Source organism: Cavia porcellus, unplaced genomic scaffold, assembly GCF_034190915.1.
Source record: "Cavia porcellus strain 051 isolate PalLab524CR breed Dunkin Hartley unplaced genomic scaffold, mCavPor4.1 scaffold_8, whole genome shotgun sequence".
Lineage (NCBI taxonomy): Eukaryota > Metazoa > Chordata > Mammalia > Rodentia > Caviidae > Cavia > Cavia porcellus.
The window spans coordinates 83739261-83755539 of record NW_026947491.1 but is presented as its reverse complement, the minus strand read 5'-3'; the positions used below and the strand labels follow the sequence as shown (position 1 = coordinate 83755539).

Below are 16279 nucleotides of genomic sequence, written 5' to 3'. Positions count from 1 at the left end.
GTGTGCTCAGAAATAACACAGTCATCATTCATATTCTTTTAATCGCTTTATTAAATCTCTCAAAAATGAAAGTTTTTTTAGACTTTTCTTTGAAAAGACAGATGTTTTAGAATCATGTGCATGAGAGAGAGAGAGAGAGAGAGAGAGAGAGAGAGAGAGAAATGGAAAGAAAAGTTTAAAAAACAGAGCACACCTTTACTACATGCTATTCCTACTTTATTTTACTTCTATCCTGAGTAGCAACTGCTGAGTTGACTGTATGTTCCTCTAACAGGTAGCAACCAGAAGTCTGCCTAGCAGGTCCTAGAGCACATTTGCTCGGCTCATTTCTCCTCTCTAGTCAATCATTTGTCACATGTCACCTCCAAGGAGCCTCCTGGAACTCACCCAAGCACGGCCAGTCATGCCCTTCTCTGAAAGACCTGGAAGGGCAGAGTCTGGAGGGGGTAGAAGGTGGCACGGAGGTGCCTCCCTATGCCACACCTAAGCCCCACACTGGAGTGGGTCCCTAGGCCCCGGAGAGGAGAGTTCCTCCTATCCCTGACTGATTTCCTGGGCAACTCGCACTTGCTGGCACACTGCAAGTGTGCAAAAGCAATTGCTGAAATGAATCCTTTAGGGAGCTGATGAAAGAGCTGACCCTGAAAGCCAATAAAAGAGTTCATCCATCAGAGCTGCACTCTGGTAGCCAATGAGCTGAATTTGGCCCACACGTGTGTTTTGTTTGGCTTGCATAGTTCAAAAAAGTATATAGAAACAACGTTTGATAATTGGGCAGTTTCATGAAATTCTAGGCCTTGCTTCACTGAGATCACCCTCACACCGGTGACCCCCCAACACCAACCTTGTCCACTGTGCAAGAGAAAGCTCAGTTGCTGGGCTGCTTTCCACATGCAGGACCCTGGGGTCCTATGCAGACATGACTCGTGGCTCCTGTAGCAAATAATGAGAGAAAATGGCAATCATCCAACTGGTGGAGAGAGGGGACTACAGGGCAGCAGCTGTGGACCCCTCCTGGCGGAGAAACGCTGCTGGGGCACAGGGCAGAGGAGACGAAGGCAGGGTGACACTGCAGGAAATGAAGATCAGAATTAGAACATCTTACTTCCCTTCATGTCCTTTGGCACCAACACCATTTTGCACAGGTGGGTTTTCAATAAACCTGGGAGTAAGGCTGTGGAAAGTGTTTTAAATGTAGTTTCAAAACGCAGGCTGTTCAGATATAAAAATGTGTTTATTCCCATGAACACATCCTCCTGAGAGCCCAATTGCTCCCAGTCAAAAGTTCAGCTTTTTCTCCTCTTTCTGTGTGTTGAGTAACTGGAGGGTTGAATCCTGAGCCTTCATGCGAAGTTTCATACCTAGTTGGGTTTTTTTTTTTTTTTGTTTGTTTGTTTGTTTGTAATTTTAAGATAGGGTTTCCCTAAGTAGCTAAGATGCCCAGGCTGACCTTGAACTTAAGATGCTCCTGCCACAGCCTCCTAGAGTTTCTGGGATTACTGTGTGCTACCATGCCTGGCTCAGTATACTTTTAAACAGAAATTAACAAGCTATTTCTAAAAATTTTTATGGAAATGTGAGCAATCAGAATAGCCAAAATTGGGGCCAGGGATTCAGCTCAGCAGTATAAGCACCTGCTTGACAAGTGCAAGGTCATGAGTTTGATCCCTGATACCAAAAAAAAAAAAAAAAACATCAACAGAATAGCCAAAATTATATGGAAAAAGAACAAAGCTGGAGAAATTATCTTATTTCAGGACTGTGCTAAAGCCACAGAAATCAAGATATTAGTGCAAAGTAGATATTAGAGAAACGGTAGACAAAAAGATCAATAGAACAGATTAACGTCAAGAGGTAGATCTATACCAGCATGGACAACTGATTTTTATACTTTTTTTTTTTTAAGACAGGGTCTCTTTTTGTATTTCAGGCTGGTCTTGAACTCACTATGTAGCCCGGGCTGACCTCAAACTTACAGCAACCCGCCTGCCTCAGCTTCCTGAGGCATGAACCACCATGTCTGGTGGACAACTGATTTTTGACAAAGGTGCAAATCACTGGAAGAAAAGTCTTTTTCAACAAACGATGCTAAAAATTAGTTAATTACATGTATACACACCAGACAAAGCTCCAACCCCCTTCCTCATAACACATAAAAATTAACTCAACACACTACTTGGGCCACGTGAGAAACCTAAAACTTTAAAACTTCTAGAGGAAAACAGGTGAAAAAATTTCAATCTTGGCTTAGGCCAGGATTTCACAGAAGTCAAACCAAAGCATTATCTATAAAAGAAATGAGAACTTCTGATCAAAATTTGGAACCTTGGCTTTTTTTTGTTGTTGTTCATCTTTTTGAGACAGAGTCTTACTATGCAGTTCATGCTGGTTTTGAGCTCACTTTGTAGGCTAGGCTGGTCTCAAACTTGCAATGATCCTCCTGCTTCAGCCTCCCGAGTGCTGGGATTACAGGCGTGTGTCACCATACCCAGCGTTAAGAATACAAAAAGAGGCAGGATATAGATTAGCAACATGCCTGCTTGACAAATGCAAGTCCTGTGTTCGATCCCTAGTATCAAGAAAAAAAATATAAAAAGACCAACCAGACTGAAGAAAATACTTGCAAATCATATATATAAATATGTATTTGTATTTGTTTATTATATGCATTATTTATATATCTTATAAAGGACTTACATACAATGCACACAATCATTCTTAAAGGTCAATAAAAATGACTTAAAAACAGGAAAGATTTTGGTATTTCAGCTAAGATACATGATTGGTAAAGAAATACGTGAAAAGACACCCAAAACTAGTCATTTATAAAATGCTAATTAGAACCATAATGCAGTCCCACTCAGAACAGGTGCCAGTCACAAATACTGCACGATTCTGGTGATACGAGGTGTCTAAAACGCCCAGTTTTATAAAAAGAAAATAGAACAGTGGCCGCCAACCAGGAGTTGTGTTCAACAAGTATAGTTTCTGTTACACACGGTGAGCGTGTTCCAAAGCTGTTCCTACGTGCAGAGCGCGTGCTATGTTCTTTGTACAGTGACACAATGACTACAATCAAAGAGACTGAGACGGAGCGGGGAGGGTGAGCACTGGAGCTCTCCCGTATGCTGCTGGCAGGACCATAAAACGGGAAAATGGTTCTGAAACACAATTTGGCGGTCCCATAAGTTGGACACACACCTACCACACAGTCCCACCATTCTAATGCAAGTGTCTAGCACCGAGAAAAGAAGCCTAGATGGGTGAGAAGACCTTCAGAAACGGTTTCAGCAGCTTCATGTGCAGTAGCCAATAACCCAGTACATCAACAGGTGAATGCATAAACTGTGTGTTCTGGTTAAGATCCACGCTGTCTCTCCAAAGTCTCATGTTTGATCCTGGGGGCGCTGTACTCATCAGCGACTTCACCCCTTAAGGAGTTCAGGAGCTGGATGTGCTTCACAGGTGGGGCCTGGCTGGCATGGGTGCTGGGGGCGAGACCTGGAAGTGTATTCTCCTTGCTTCCTCCCTCTGGCTCTGCTCCCTGGCTGCCGGGGAGGTGGAGTAGCTTTTCTCCTCCGCGGAGCTGTCCATCTTGCTTGCTTCTGCCTCGGAGTCAGCTGCCCACTGCCCATGGACTGAAACCTGAGCCCAAATAAACCTCTTTTCCTTTAAGTTTGTGAGTGTCGCCTATTTTGCTCCAACAGCAGGGACATGACTAGGACACTGCAGTATTTCTATACAACGAAATAACACCATGTAGTAAAAAGCAGTGAAACATCGATACACACTTCCAACATGGGTGAACCTAAAAATAAATTTGCTGAAAGCAGCCAGACCTGCTCCCCAGAAAGAGCACTGTAGGACTCCACTTATGTGAAATTCTAAGAAATGAAATGGAAGTTTAATGGCAAAATGCAGATCAGTATTTGCCTGGGGCTCGGGTGCAGTTCCTTCGGAAAGAAGGAACTGCAAAGGGCTGAGAGTAGCTTTGGAGATGACAGATACGGTTTGTAACTTTCGCTGTGGTGAGGTACATACACGTGTCAGAGCTCATCAAATCGTACACCAATGGTACGTGTGATTTACTGTGTGCCAACTGTACCGCAATAAAGCTGACATTGTTTGCTCAACAACACAGCTGTGCTGTCCCCTTCTCACACCCTGTAGGGTGTCAGGGCCTCTTCTGGGTACAGTGCACATCCAAGTATTAGCTGAGCCATATTAAACTGCCAATATCCTATCATTTCCAATCTAGAGGAAATGGTAGTTTCGCATAGCTCCCCTTGGGGTCTGCTTGCCAGCCACACCTGACAGCGAGCGTGCTGAGGTCCCCGGGGTCCGGCCAGGCACAGGTGCTGCTGTTGGGACTCTCCCTAGCTCCCCCTCCGAGGGGTCTTTGAGAACAGCGGGTAAAGGCTTGCAGGCCGGCTCTGACAACCTTATCCCTTTCATCCATCTGAAATCACTCAAACACCCAGCACTGTAAAACCTTTTTTTTTTTTTTTTTTTTTTTTGCATAGTTTTAAAACTTCCCACTGAAAAGTATGTTTCAAAGCAAAAGAAACACTCCCATAGGCTGCTGGAAGCAAAAAGTATAGCTCTGAAAATGTAAAAAGTATTAAACATTTAAAATGATCATAAATCACAGTAAAACTCTTGATTCCTGACATCTCTCAGAGGAAAAATTCCAGAGGCTGCAGCACTTTAAAATAATATCATGTGCTTTGGCTCCAGCCTTGGCTGCTTTTCCCTTGGAACAACAAAAAGAATCATGCCAGCTATTAAAGGCGGGCTTGTTATATAATACAGTTAATCTCGCATCCTCTTCCCTGTGGGATTGAACCCAAGTTTCACAGTGGTCTATTTTATTTAGCACTGATAGTTTTATTCGTTTCTTATTAAGGAGATCTTTCCACAAAATTGGCTGCTCTCTTGATCTTGGCTTGAGAGGGAAGAGTATGTGAATTAAAAACCTGTGCAACAGATGGACGTCAGTTACAAAGAACGTCTAGAAGTTCCTCCTGGAGGCAGGTGTCGAGCATGCTAATAAGTCCTTGGCTTTCAGATTTTCCTGAAGACAGCTGAGCCTTCCACTCACGCACTTTGCAGGTAGAACAGAAAACGAAAGCACTGAGATCCATAAATACTTGTCAGAATCCAGGGATATATTTGGTTCCCTTGTTCACTTCTAAGGCACTGTGCTTTTATTAATGGAAAGGCCAAACTGTCAAGGAGATGGACGAAGATGGCAGAGGGGGCATGGTGGTTTTATGTGCCTGTCCTGGGGGGGGGGGGTCCCCTGGCATCAGAGTGTCTGGAGAGAGAGAGAGGGAGAGAGAGAGAGGTAGTGGACATCATGTTTGCCCTTCCTCGGTGCAGTGGCTTAATCCCCAGATTATCAAAGCCACTTCTCTCCTGGATCCTCAGGCTGCAGAATGAGCTCTGGGAGTGATCTTCCCTGCTGAGTTCTCTTTCTTGCCTGGAAGTGGCTGAGAACAAACTGTGCAAAACAGATTCCCTGAGCCAATACTGTTATTCCTCATTGCTGGGCTGACGTATCCTATATGTTCCCTGCTAGCTACCAGGTAGATAACAGAGAAGTGAAGCAAGGTAAGTCACTGCCTTCTCTTCTATTTGATTAATACAAAAATGCTCTGCTCTAAGCTTAGAAATGGTCTCTACCCAGCACCTTCCGGTTTCTAAGCGTGCTTACGTAAGTTTGTTCCCTCTTTGTCTCAATTTAAAACAAGGAAGAGGGGAAGATGAATGAAGCACTTGCCCTATTAAAGCCATCACCGTCACCTTGTAATAAAGGAGGTCATTCATCTTAGGAGGATGCTGAATGATTTGCCCCAAACCACCCAGACTAGGAAGTGACTGAACTGTCACACGTCTGTGTGCTTCTGCACGCATCTCTCCGCTCTGCTTAGCCTCTGTCCCATTCTATGAACGTCAACAAACCCCTTGAGAGAAAGGATTACTGGGCAGCAATTTCAAGCCAATTCAAGTATCAGTCTCAAACTGCGCAGACACCCAGAGACATCTGCTGAATGGCTGAGTCCGGAGCCAACACAGAGAGAGAACTCAGCAGGGAAGATCACTCCCAGAGCTCATTCTGCAGCCTGAGGATCCAGGAGAGAAGTGGCTTTGATAATCTAGGGGTTAAGTGCACTTTACCAGATACCAACAATGGCAGAGACATATTCTCATGATTGATTTACAAGCTGATGAAGTACTGCTTTTAATGTTTATCTGACTGAAAAAACAACAGAATTTGACAAAATGATGAGTGGCTTAAAGCGAACCCTGGAATCAGCTCCCATCTCCCCACAACAATGCTTCCCTTGTCCAGTGGTGGCTTCCACCTCTTGCAGGTCCATATAGTCCTGGCACGTTCTTCCCCACGCAAGGGACAGGACACACCAGGAGCACCTCGATTTTATGACTTCCTGCAGTGGGTGCCTTCAGGAAAACCACTCCACAGAGGGCTGGAGTTTGGCTTTGTCTATCACACAGTTCCAAACTATTCTCTGGTGTCACAGGAACAGTCCCCAACTGGTGATTTTTGCAACTTCACAATGAGAGCAAAAGTGATAGTAGTCAGGAGAAACCTTGTTTCAGATTTCAATGGTAGCTTTTTTCCTGGGCTAGTGCTGTGCGATGTGAGCCACTGAGCCGTGGTGGTGAGTCAGGGTCGGGAAGAGACACGCTGGACCCTCGCGGTGCACTGTGCTCTAAACTGGGACACTCAGTGGGTTAGGTGCGTTACATGTATTTGCATCGAAGGATATTTTTAACTCAGGATGGGTTTATCAGGACACAACCCACTGTAAACCGAAGAGCACAAGTAGTCCCAAAAATAACCTGAACTTGAACAAGAACAATTTTTAAAAATTTCCCCTCTAACAGCAGCAAGGTATCTATTTTTTTTAAAATAGAAAACTCCATGGCATGGAGTTTCTTTTAGCCTGCTCCCTGGTGGTATTTCTGTGCATGTTCCAAAGAGCATACAAGCAGCTTTTATGGTTAGAAAATTGAAGTGCTATCAAACCTAGGAAATTACAGGGATGGAAAACAAAACAGCTTATCTACATATGTCCCATCTGCTTTTGGTTTTGTTTTGCACAATCAATTACTGGAAGCAGCTGAGGGGGTGCTGAGACTGAAAAGGAGAGGGCGCATCCTGGAGGTGGCCTGGAGGTGAGAGGGAGGTAAGCGGGCGGCCCCGCAGATGCAGGAGATTTCCAGGAAGCCCTGGAGCACAGCATTTCAAACAAAAGCAAGACACACACCCAACTGGAGCCCGTGGAGGGCAACTTTCCGCCCGCTGGAAAACACTGTTTCATTATTGCATCAGCTTGGGTCACAGAGTCCTTCACTGAAGGCGTTTTCACTGTGGACAGAGAGCAGAGGCTCCCCAGGCGCCAGGACTACAGATTCCCTGCTGTCTGACCGCTGCTCAGCCCTGCGCAGCGGGGTTTTGCTGACATCAGCTCCACAGGACAGCTTTTATAGGTGTCTCCCTTCCTAGAGCTTTGCCTCTCTCTCTGCCGCCTTCCCCGTCCATGCCCGCCTCCATCACCCCTTAACCCACCCTGCACCCCACACATTCATCACCTCCAACTCTGTGCAAGCCCCCAACAGGCAGGGAAAAGGCCTCACTCCTCCCAGCTCCAGGCAAATGCAACATCATTTTTATTTTTCAGTTATACTGAAATTAGTCGACTATTAAATAATTTAATTCCAAAACATCATACAGACTCCTTTAACAGCATGACCATTTACTTGAAAAATCAAATACAAGGCATACACTTATTCACATATTAACCATAATGCTGATGGGCTTTAAGTGCTTTGTTTTCTAAACTACTGTTTAAAATATTTTGAAGCGTGAAAATTTTGAAGTGACCCAAAACAGTGCCACCGAAGTGACATCTGGTCATCAGATCTCACTGTCCTTACAATTCGACTGATCAGGTGGAAGGTAGAACGCCCTCCCAAAGCATGAAGAGCATTAAAAAAAAAACAAAAAAACTCTAGCTACTTAAATAGCATGAAGAGTTCTCACGTTTACTCATAACACCACTCAACAATGTAAACTTTGTGAGAGTTGGTTTCCTTCTGTGGACACGTCTTTCCTCTTAAATAGCTATGAGACTTTGTCATAAAAAGCCTTAATCATGTTTTTCTGTCGAATAAAGGCACTTATTTTGGGAAATACTTTAAAAATAAGTAACGGGCACTTCCCACTGTTTGGAACAACAACTCTTAAGAGAAAGGTAGTTTTCTATTTGGTTCTCTTTTATGTAAGCTAACCAGTGGTTCTTGGTGTGACTGACTATATTTTACCTACAGTCACTTTTACAAAGGATAGACTGTTTTAAAAAGAGTATTTTGAAAAATGGAAGGACCAATTTTGAGCTGTGGCCGAGGGAAGAAGCCTGGGTGAAGAGCAAATGGCTTTCACAGTTTTATTAATTACTGTTAGTTTAGTAGTGCTAATCTGACTTTCAGGCCTGGTTAGATAACGTTTTGTTCTCACTGTATTTTTTACAAAATACGTTAGGAGGAAAGTTTTAATACAACATGGTATAAAATATCAACATTGTAGCTTACACTTTTTTCCAGTAAAGATGTTCTTATACTAAACACTGAAGTAATCCTATTACCTCCAAATGCAATTTATCTATTCATTAAGCAACTGCCCTGTCTATTACCCAGTACTGCCAAACTCAGTGACAAGGTATGTTAAAGAAGTTCCGACTTCCCTGCTCTGCATGGATTCGGCCAGGCACGCAGCTGGTGTATCTGTTTTTCTCAGTGAAACACAAAACCTGCACCTATAGTGTCCCTGTGACAACTTCTTCCCCAACACATGGGGTAATATATAATCTGGAAAACTTAAGTAAATGCATATGTATCCAAGAAATCTCTATTTAATGCATTCTAATCTGCTTTGATACTTCAAATTTTGTCATAGAATATTTTTTAAAAGCATCTTTCGTAAGCAGTCCGAGATTCTTTTTTATGCACATTCTTAGCTAACTCTTATATTTGTGATGTAGAATTTCTTATATGTTACATGCGAAATACCTCTTAACCACAAAACTAAATAATTGCAGCATTTGAAATCAAGCAACATTTCATACCCCAGCAGCTGTAAGTTGCTATGACAGCCCGTTCAGCCTTCAGACAGTCCTATCCCACTTCAAGCGACAGCTTCTGCAGACTCAGAAGTTCAGTGATTTCCTCTACTGACAGAACTTCTACTGACAGTGCTCCAGCAATGTCCTGTTCGTTAGCAAAAATCAGGAGCAAAGCCTCTTGGTGTTCCTTTTCTGTTAACAACTTTGCAAGTTCACTATGTGCTTCATTAATTTTGTCTCAATGACTGCTATCAACAAATACAACAGCTTGCATACTGAGGTAATAATGTTTCCACCATGGACTTAATTTGTGTTTTCCACCTGCATCCCAAATGGTGGATTTTAGATTTTTACATTCCAGTTTCCACATTAAACCCAACTGTTGGAAAGGGCTGCATGGACTCATCCTGTTTTAACTTAAACAAAATAGTTTTTCCAGCACCATCGAATCCCAATGTAATAACTCCGATTTTCATTTGGGTCCCGTATGAACTCTACCTTTGTGAAGGTGTCAGGGATGCCGGCATCCGACTGAATACAAGCTGTGACCTCTGTAAACTGCTGTTGCTGTTTCTGCAACATTTCCAATTATCGTGTAATTTCCTGTTTTGCCAAGACAACTCTGCCGTCATCCTGGTGCTAAGGTTTTTTACCATGGAGGCAGGCAGCTGAAGCTTGGGACAACAAAATAATCCTGCCTTTTTTCTTGTTGCCTGAGCTAGATCAGTTTTTCACGAACAAGATCATCAAGAACATTTACAGCTATTTCTTCTTGATGATACAGGTGCATGTAGATCAGAAAAACAAGCTTGGATATATGCCCGTACATTCTCTGCAGTGCCCGGTACATGTTCTGCATGAGCCATTCCAATTCCATCTTCTACTATTTGTTCTCTTCCTTCAAAGTGCTGAACAATTCCCCCTAATTTTCTAGAACAATCTGAGATCTGCTCAGTGAAGGTCCATATGCAGTAAGCCATATCTAAAAAGTGTTTATGGTCTTCATGTTTTTCCATACTCTGCAGGTACAGCACATGAGTGGGCCGGTTTGATAATGCTCTTCTGAGCAGACAAATTCAGTGGTACGTACTTGGTGCTGAGAGCCCAGGTTTGTCAGCACTCGCCTGTGCTGTGCTAGAGTCTCTATAGAATGAGTAAATTGAGAACACTGAGCACAAGTGAGCTGCACACACAGAGTGATATACAGATACAAAGAGAGCTTCAGCTTCATCACAATGAATGATACTCTCTCCAGACAAGCCAAGGCTTCCTGGGCAGCTCCCTACTGACCAATACGTCCAGCGGGCAGTCATTGTAAAGGCTCCAATAAAGCCAAATTTGTTTCAACTCCCAAACGTCTGACTCTCCTAGGTCTGTTACTTGTCAATCAAATGGACAATGTATTGCTCTTCCATGAAGAGGTAAGCGGGTAAAACAGGCATGGCAGACTCTGTGGTCACAAAGCAGAAGGTGAGGAGCTTTGTTTCCTTGCAAAGAAAAGCCATCTTCACAAACTGCATTCCAGAACCTGGTATGTCACATTCATGTGCCTCGCAGTCGAAGAATGAATTCCTAGGAACAATGGGGGTTGAGTGGGAAAGATTTATTGAGAGAGAGAGGAGCTTGGGAGCACAAAGGAAACTGGGGAACAGAACTAGGAAATAAGACTAGCTCCTGAGAGACAGGAGGGGTCCCTCCTGGGGTCCTCACTTCTAAAAGGATGGTTAGACAAAGATGAGAAGATCAATGGATTCATATTCCAAATAAGTAAAGTGCCTGAACTGAAGAGGTACTAACAAGGAACCAACATGCTTTGGCTGAAAGAACTTGGCAACAGCAAATTCTTAAAAGAAAAATGAAGCCCTCTTTTATCCTCAGTTAATCCACTCAGTTAATGGAAATACATCACAGCAGAGTTAACTTTCAAAAATTATTTTTGCCGCAGAGCAAGAAAGAAAAGAAAATAGTGTCAGTTACTGATCCGTTACTCATTCTTTTGGTAATTTTTAAAAGAGAAAAATAGATAAAGGTCTTGGGATTCTGGAAACAAAATCAACAATGTAAGTCTATTCTTAAATGAGTACATTTTATTTGAATAAATCATCATGCTCATTAGTCTGGTTGGAGGAGATGACAATCAATAGACTCATAAATCTGATTTCCACTTTTGAGTAATGACTCAGAGGTTTGAAAGAGCATCTGACTTCTCTAGGTTTAGAGGAAAATATCTGTCCTACTGGTACAATATTCTGATTATCCTGCCTCAATCATTAGTGTGTTAAACTAAGCAGAAGTTCTTGGCCACCCTTCGTAATCCTTGATCCTGACATGTTGACTTTACTGGGTTAAGAAATACTTAGCAGATTAGCAAAGCGTGCTCCTGTGTATGTCTGGGAAGGTCGTAGGAGCATGACCTTGAGAACAACGATGGTCCCTCCCCCGATCCTCTTGGCATTTTTCTCCTGCTTTCCTTCTTGGCTGCAATGAACTAAGCAGCTTTGCTCTGCCATGGTGTTTCTGCCTTTGAGCCACCCTACCGTTAACTGTATCTCCCACAGCTGTGAGCTAAACTAAACCTCTTCTCTTTTACTTGAGGGTATTGGGTACTGTGTCTCAATAATGAAAAAGCTAATGATTCCTATCGGAGACATGGAGTCATTGGTGTAACTCTACCTGACAATGTGGTTTAGAAGCCGTGGGAACTGGTTTGGAGGAGGAGTTTAGAGAGGCTTAGAAATGTAGGTAAGAGAAGTCTTAGAATGCTGCACAACAGAGCTTCATTGGTGATTCTGGCCAGAGCTCGGATGACTAAAATGCTGACATAATGTGGACAGTAAAGGCCCAGATTGGGAGGTTTAAACTGAGATTAAGCAGGTGAACTAAAAAATAAACATGTTACACTCTGGTCAAAAATTTGTCTACATTGTGCCCATGTCCTGAGAATTCACAGAAGACTGAGATTAAGAGCAGCAGGCTAACTGACTTGGTGAAGGAACTGTCATGACAGACCAATGTTAAGACTGTACTATGGGTACTGCTGGTTACTTTTTGCTAAATTTATGGTGGGAAAAAAGTGAGTATAGAATTTTGAAAACTTAAATTGTAGCCCAGAATGTTTTTGAGGAATCTCAGAAATCAGCAAACTCCATTCACTGCAGACTCAAGAGTGCAAAAGTGCTGACCCTTTGTTTGAGAAGAGAATCCCTAGAATCCCTGCTCAAGAAAGGCCTCCCAGAGAACTGCTTACCCAGGATTAATTTTACCATGCTCAGCTATCCAGGCACTCAGAATCTGCTGCAATCACAGTCCAAGAGGGCCTGGATACTGCTTCTGCTTTCAGCAGGCACTGGTGTTGTCCACCTGATGCTAATTTTACTGGCATGAAGAATGCAAAGGAAGGCCCAGAGGGCCAGGCAAGGATCCTCTGATAGGGCAGAGTACGAAGCTGTGGGAATGAAGCCAAAAGTACAATGGCAACCCAAGGAAGTGGCCAATTCCAGGAACATGGAACAACTGCAGGCTGTTGAGTGACACCAGCCCATGAGAGATGCCATGTGGGCTGCAATTAATAGGGACACAGGGGTGGGAATGCCCAAGCCTTGTGTAGCTCACATTTTATCACTGTGTGTCCTTCATTATAGATAATGTAGCTACAAAATTTAATGTTTGCTTCGCTGGCCACTGGTCTTGCTTAGGTGTAACTCTTTTTCTACCCCTCTACTTCTCCCTTTTGGAATGGGAATGTTTATCCTGTGCCACTGCACCTTGGTATTACATAATTTATTTTTTATTTTTACAAAGGTTCATGGCAAGCATTTGCCTTGAGTCTCAAAAGGCTTGGACTCTTGAAAAATGCTAGAAATGCTGAGACTCTGCATAAGAGATTATTGTGCTTCCAGTTGCACTTGGGATAGCTTTATTGTGTTAGAAAGGAGATGTCTTTGAACGTTAAATTGACACTGGATGGACTGTGACCGTTAATCCTGATGTATTAACTTCACTCCCCTAGCAGATTAGTACAGCTTGCTCCTGAGTGTGTCTGGGTGGGCCAAGGAGGTGTGACCTTGAGCACTATATGTGGTCCTCACCCCTTCCTCTCTGGCACTGTCCCCCTGCTCTGCTTCCAGCCACCATGCTCTAAGCAGCTTTGTTGCACCATGCCCTTCCACCACGATGCTCTTGCCTTGGAGCCAGCGGAACAAGGACAGAATCCTTCAAAACTGTGAGCCAAATTAAACTTCTTGTCCTTTAAATTGTATCAGGTACTGTATCCTAGTGATGGGAACGCTAATCACACTTTAACACAGATAAAGGAAATATCTCGAGTTATTATTAAACATTTCTAAATTCCAATGGGAAAAAAAAAACAGAATAATTCGATAGGGATAAAACCCAAAAGCAGTATAATACTGAGGTCCTGCTCATGGCTTCTCTTGGGATCCTGGCCCACCCTTTCCTCCTTATAAATGATGCACCTCTCTACAGTTCAGATGGAAGGAGCCCAGGGGTGCCATGAGGACAAGATCTGGAGTTGTTGATGACATAGAGTAATCTTGTCTCTCAGCTCAGGCACAGATTTATCAAGGTACTGAGAGGATGCAGAAGTCAGGAGGGTCTGGCTGTTGTCAAGGCTAATTTCCCCGTGCTGTAATGCAGCTGCCTTCTCTGAAGAAAACGGGAAGGCTTTTTTTTACCTGGTTCTGGGACTACGGTTTGCCACAGTTCCTCTTGATTAGTAAAAGCCATTACTGGTACATTTCCTTTTATTCCAGAAAGATCTGTGTACAGTAATTCTTAAGGAACACAGCACAGTACGGTGCACCAAGCCCACAGATCTGGCCCCCTGCCCTTCTGCTGCCACTGACTAAATGCTGTCTACCTCTCCATTTTCTTTCTTTTTTGTTTCTTTCTTCATTTTTCCCTTTCTTTTTGTTTGGTTTGGTTTGGTTATTTTGTTTTGTTTTTTGGTCTTTTTGCGACAGGGTCTCGCTAGACAGTTCAGACTGGCCTTGAACTCACCATGTGGCTCAGGCTGGCTTTGAACTTGCAGCCATCTTCTCCTCTCATGCCTCTGCCTCCTGAGTGCTGGGATTTCAGGTGTGTACCACTACAGCCTGCCTGCCCTCTTCATTTTCATGTCCCTAAAAATGACAGTCCAGCTAGGTCCCCTCCTGCCTGAAACCATCAAGGAAGAGATCCTGGTTTTATTTTCCGTGTCATTTTCAGCCTTCTCTATATTTCCACCTTTCTAATTTGAGTTACACGGTCAAGTGGAGTACAGTTTAAGAACATCGTCCTGGCCCTTCAGACTATATGTTCTAATTTTCATGTGGTCACAGATAAAAGCAAAAACAATGAAAGGGCATGCTGAGTAGTAATCACAGCAGGGAAAATGATTAACCAAGTTGCACCATGTGCTTCTATCAGAGACAGCACAGACTAGAGAGTCGGCAGCCCTGAGATGGCTCATGATCTGGCATATGAACTAGACACTAATGCATGAAGGGCCATTTTTCTGGCCTCACCTTTCACAGCAGCACACTGAAAGAGTTGAACCAGGTTAGGGAATCCAGTGCTAATGTCCACAGAGGCCTGTAGAGAATATAAATGTGTACACAACAGGAAGCAACAGGGGCTAGGGAGAAACAGAAGGCACATCCCACCAAAGCGGGACGGCTGCCACTCAGCAGCCATCCATTAATATCACCCTCCAAGCAGGAGGGTCGCACATCTCTACATCTTGTAATCTTTGAGAAGAAGCCACAGATTCCGATTTTAGAGAAACTCTCCACTTTAAACAGTGTCAACTAATCCAAACACTTTAAAGGCTGCTGTGTGAACCAAACAAAAGTGGATGTACAGGTTGACTGCAGCTCTGTGCTCGGTCTGTGGCCCGTGACCTAGGCAGTGTCTCTCAGCTTTCTGCAGGAGCTAGCATCATATGATCTGCCCCAAAACTCATGCCTGGTTAATGCTGCTTGATAGCAAAGCCAGAAATGACACTGTGGGACTGCAGACAGGACAGAGTTGGGCCACAGGAAGCCAGAAAAGACTAGGGGCAGCAGTACTATCAGGGAGGAGAGGCACTCACGCCAACTGCTGCCGGGAGGATGGATCGCAGAGAAGGACTATGACATACGGGTGAGTGACCGTGCAGATCACAAGGGTCCCCGCGGAGTGGCACAGCACTGGGGGAACCTGGTCCCGCGCGGCAGATTCTAAGGGCGGTACACTTGCCCTACTTAGAGGTGCCCCATCGCTTTTCTGGCCTTGGGGCAGGAGTAAAGCAGGAAGGCTGGTTACAAAGTTACCACGGAGGAGAAATGAGGAGGATTCTTGGAGCAGGCTGGAGGGAGCGGCAAAGGAGAGAGGAGATGGACTCCATCAGGACCACGCAGAAGGCAGCCCTGAGGACAACTGCCTGTCGAGTTTCCATCCTGAGTGAACAGGTGGCTGGTATTGAAATAGAAAAGGTACAGCAGGAGAGGGCAGAAGCGGGAGCCAGGGACGGCTCTGAACATAACGTCTGAGGTGTCTGAGAGCAGTCAGAGTACAGATTCCAAGGCGAGATGAGATATGCAGAACCCGCCCAGGTCTGGACTGGAGAAGAACACCATTCAAACTCTTGTTTTCTTTGTGTGATATTTTTCAAGATCCTGTTTTGAGTAAGTCTCCTGTCAAAAGATACCAGTGGGTATGGCAGGGTAGGTCTCCACCACTGAGTCTACTTCCATTACCTGTTATGACCCGCTGCCTGCCCCTGCCCGTCTTGTGTGCAGAGGACATGCTTTCCTCGCTAGGCACTGCTCGAGGTGTTCACCACGTGTTAACCTGCTCAATTCTCACACCAGCCCCAGAGACAGCACGATAGTCTGGCTCTGTTAAATAGGAAACTGAGGCAAAGAGAGGTGACGCAACTTGCCCAAAGTGACACAGGTCAGAAGTGCATTCACCAAAATATGAATGTGGGCAGTCTGGGTTCTCAGTCAAGCTCTTTTTTCTGCCTTTGGGGTGATATTCATGGCCCCTGTTAGCCTCCTCTCTTTTGCACTAAATTCCTTGTCTGAAGTGACCCCAAGACTTACTAGTGTTTTCCTCCTCACATGAACCCATTTCTGGACAGCCCCACT

General features: G+C 44.1%; 1 protein-coding gene and 1 pseudogene across 8 annotated transcripts in view; both read right to left on the bottom strand.

Moving 5' to 3' along the window:
- LOC134477379 (E3 ubiquitin-protein ligase TRIM23-like) overlaps positions 1–16273 on the bottom strand; it is a 34522-nt pseudogene extending 18249 nt beyond the window's left edge.
- Positions 1–16279, bottom strand: part of LOC100716104 (suppressor of cytokine signaling 2) — a 259251-nt gene that overhangs the window by 20448 nt on the left and 222524 nt on the right. Inside the window, exon 5 of one of the 8 annotated variants that reach the window (XM_063255303.1) lies at positions 845–933. The exons of the other annotated variants lie outside the window; for them this stretch is intronic. Within the exon in view, the coding sequence (XP_063111373.1) occupies positions 869–933 (65 nt within the window). The 3' untranslated portion in view covers positions 845–868. The remainder of the gene's footprint in view (positions 1–844; positions 934–16279) is intronic. 8 annotated transcript variants of the gene reach the window in all.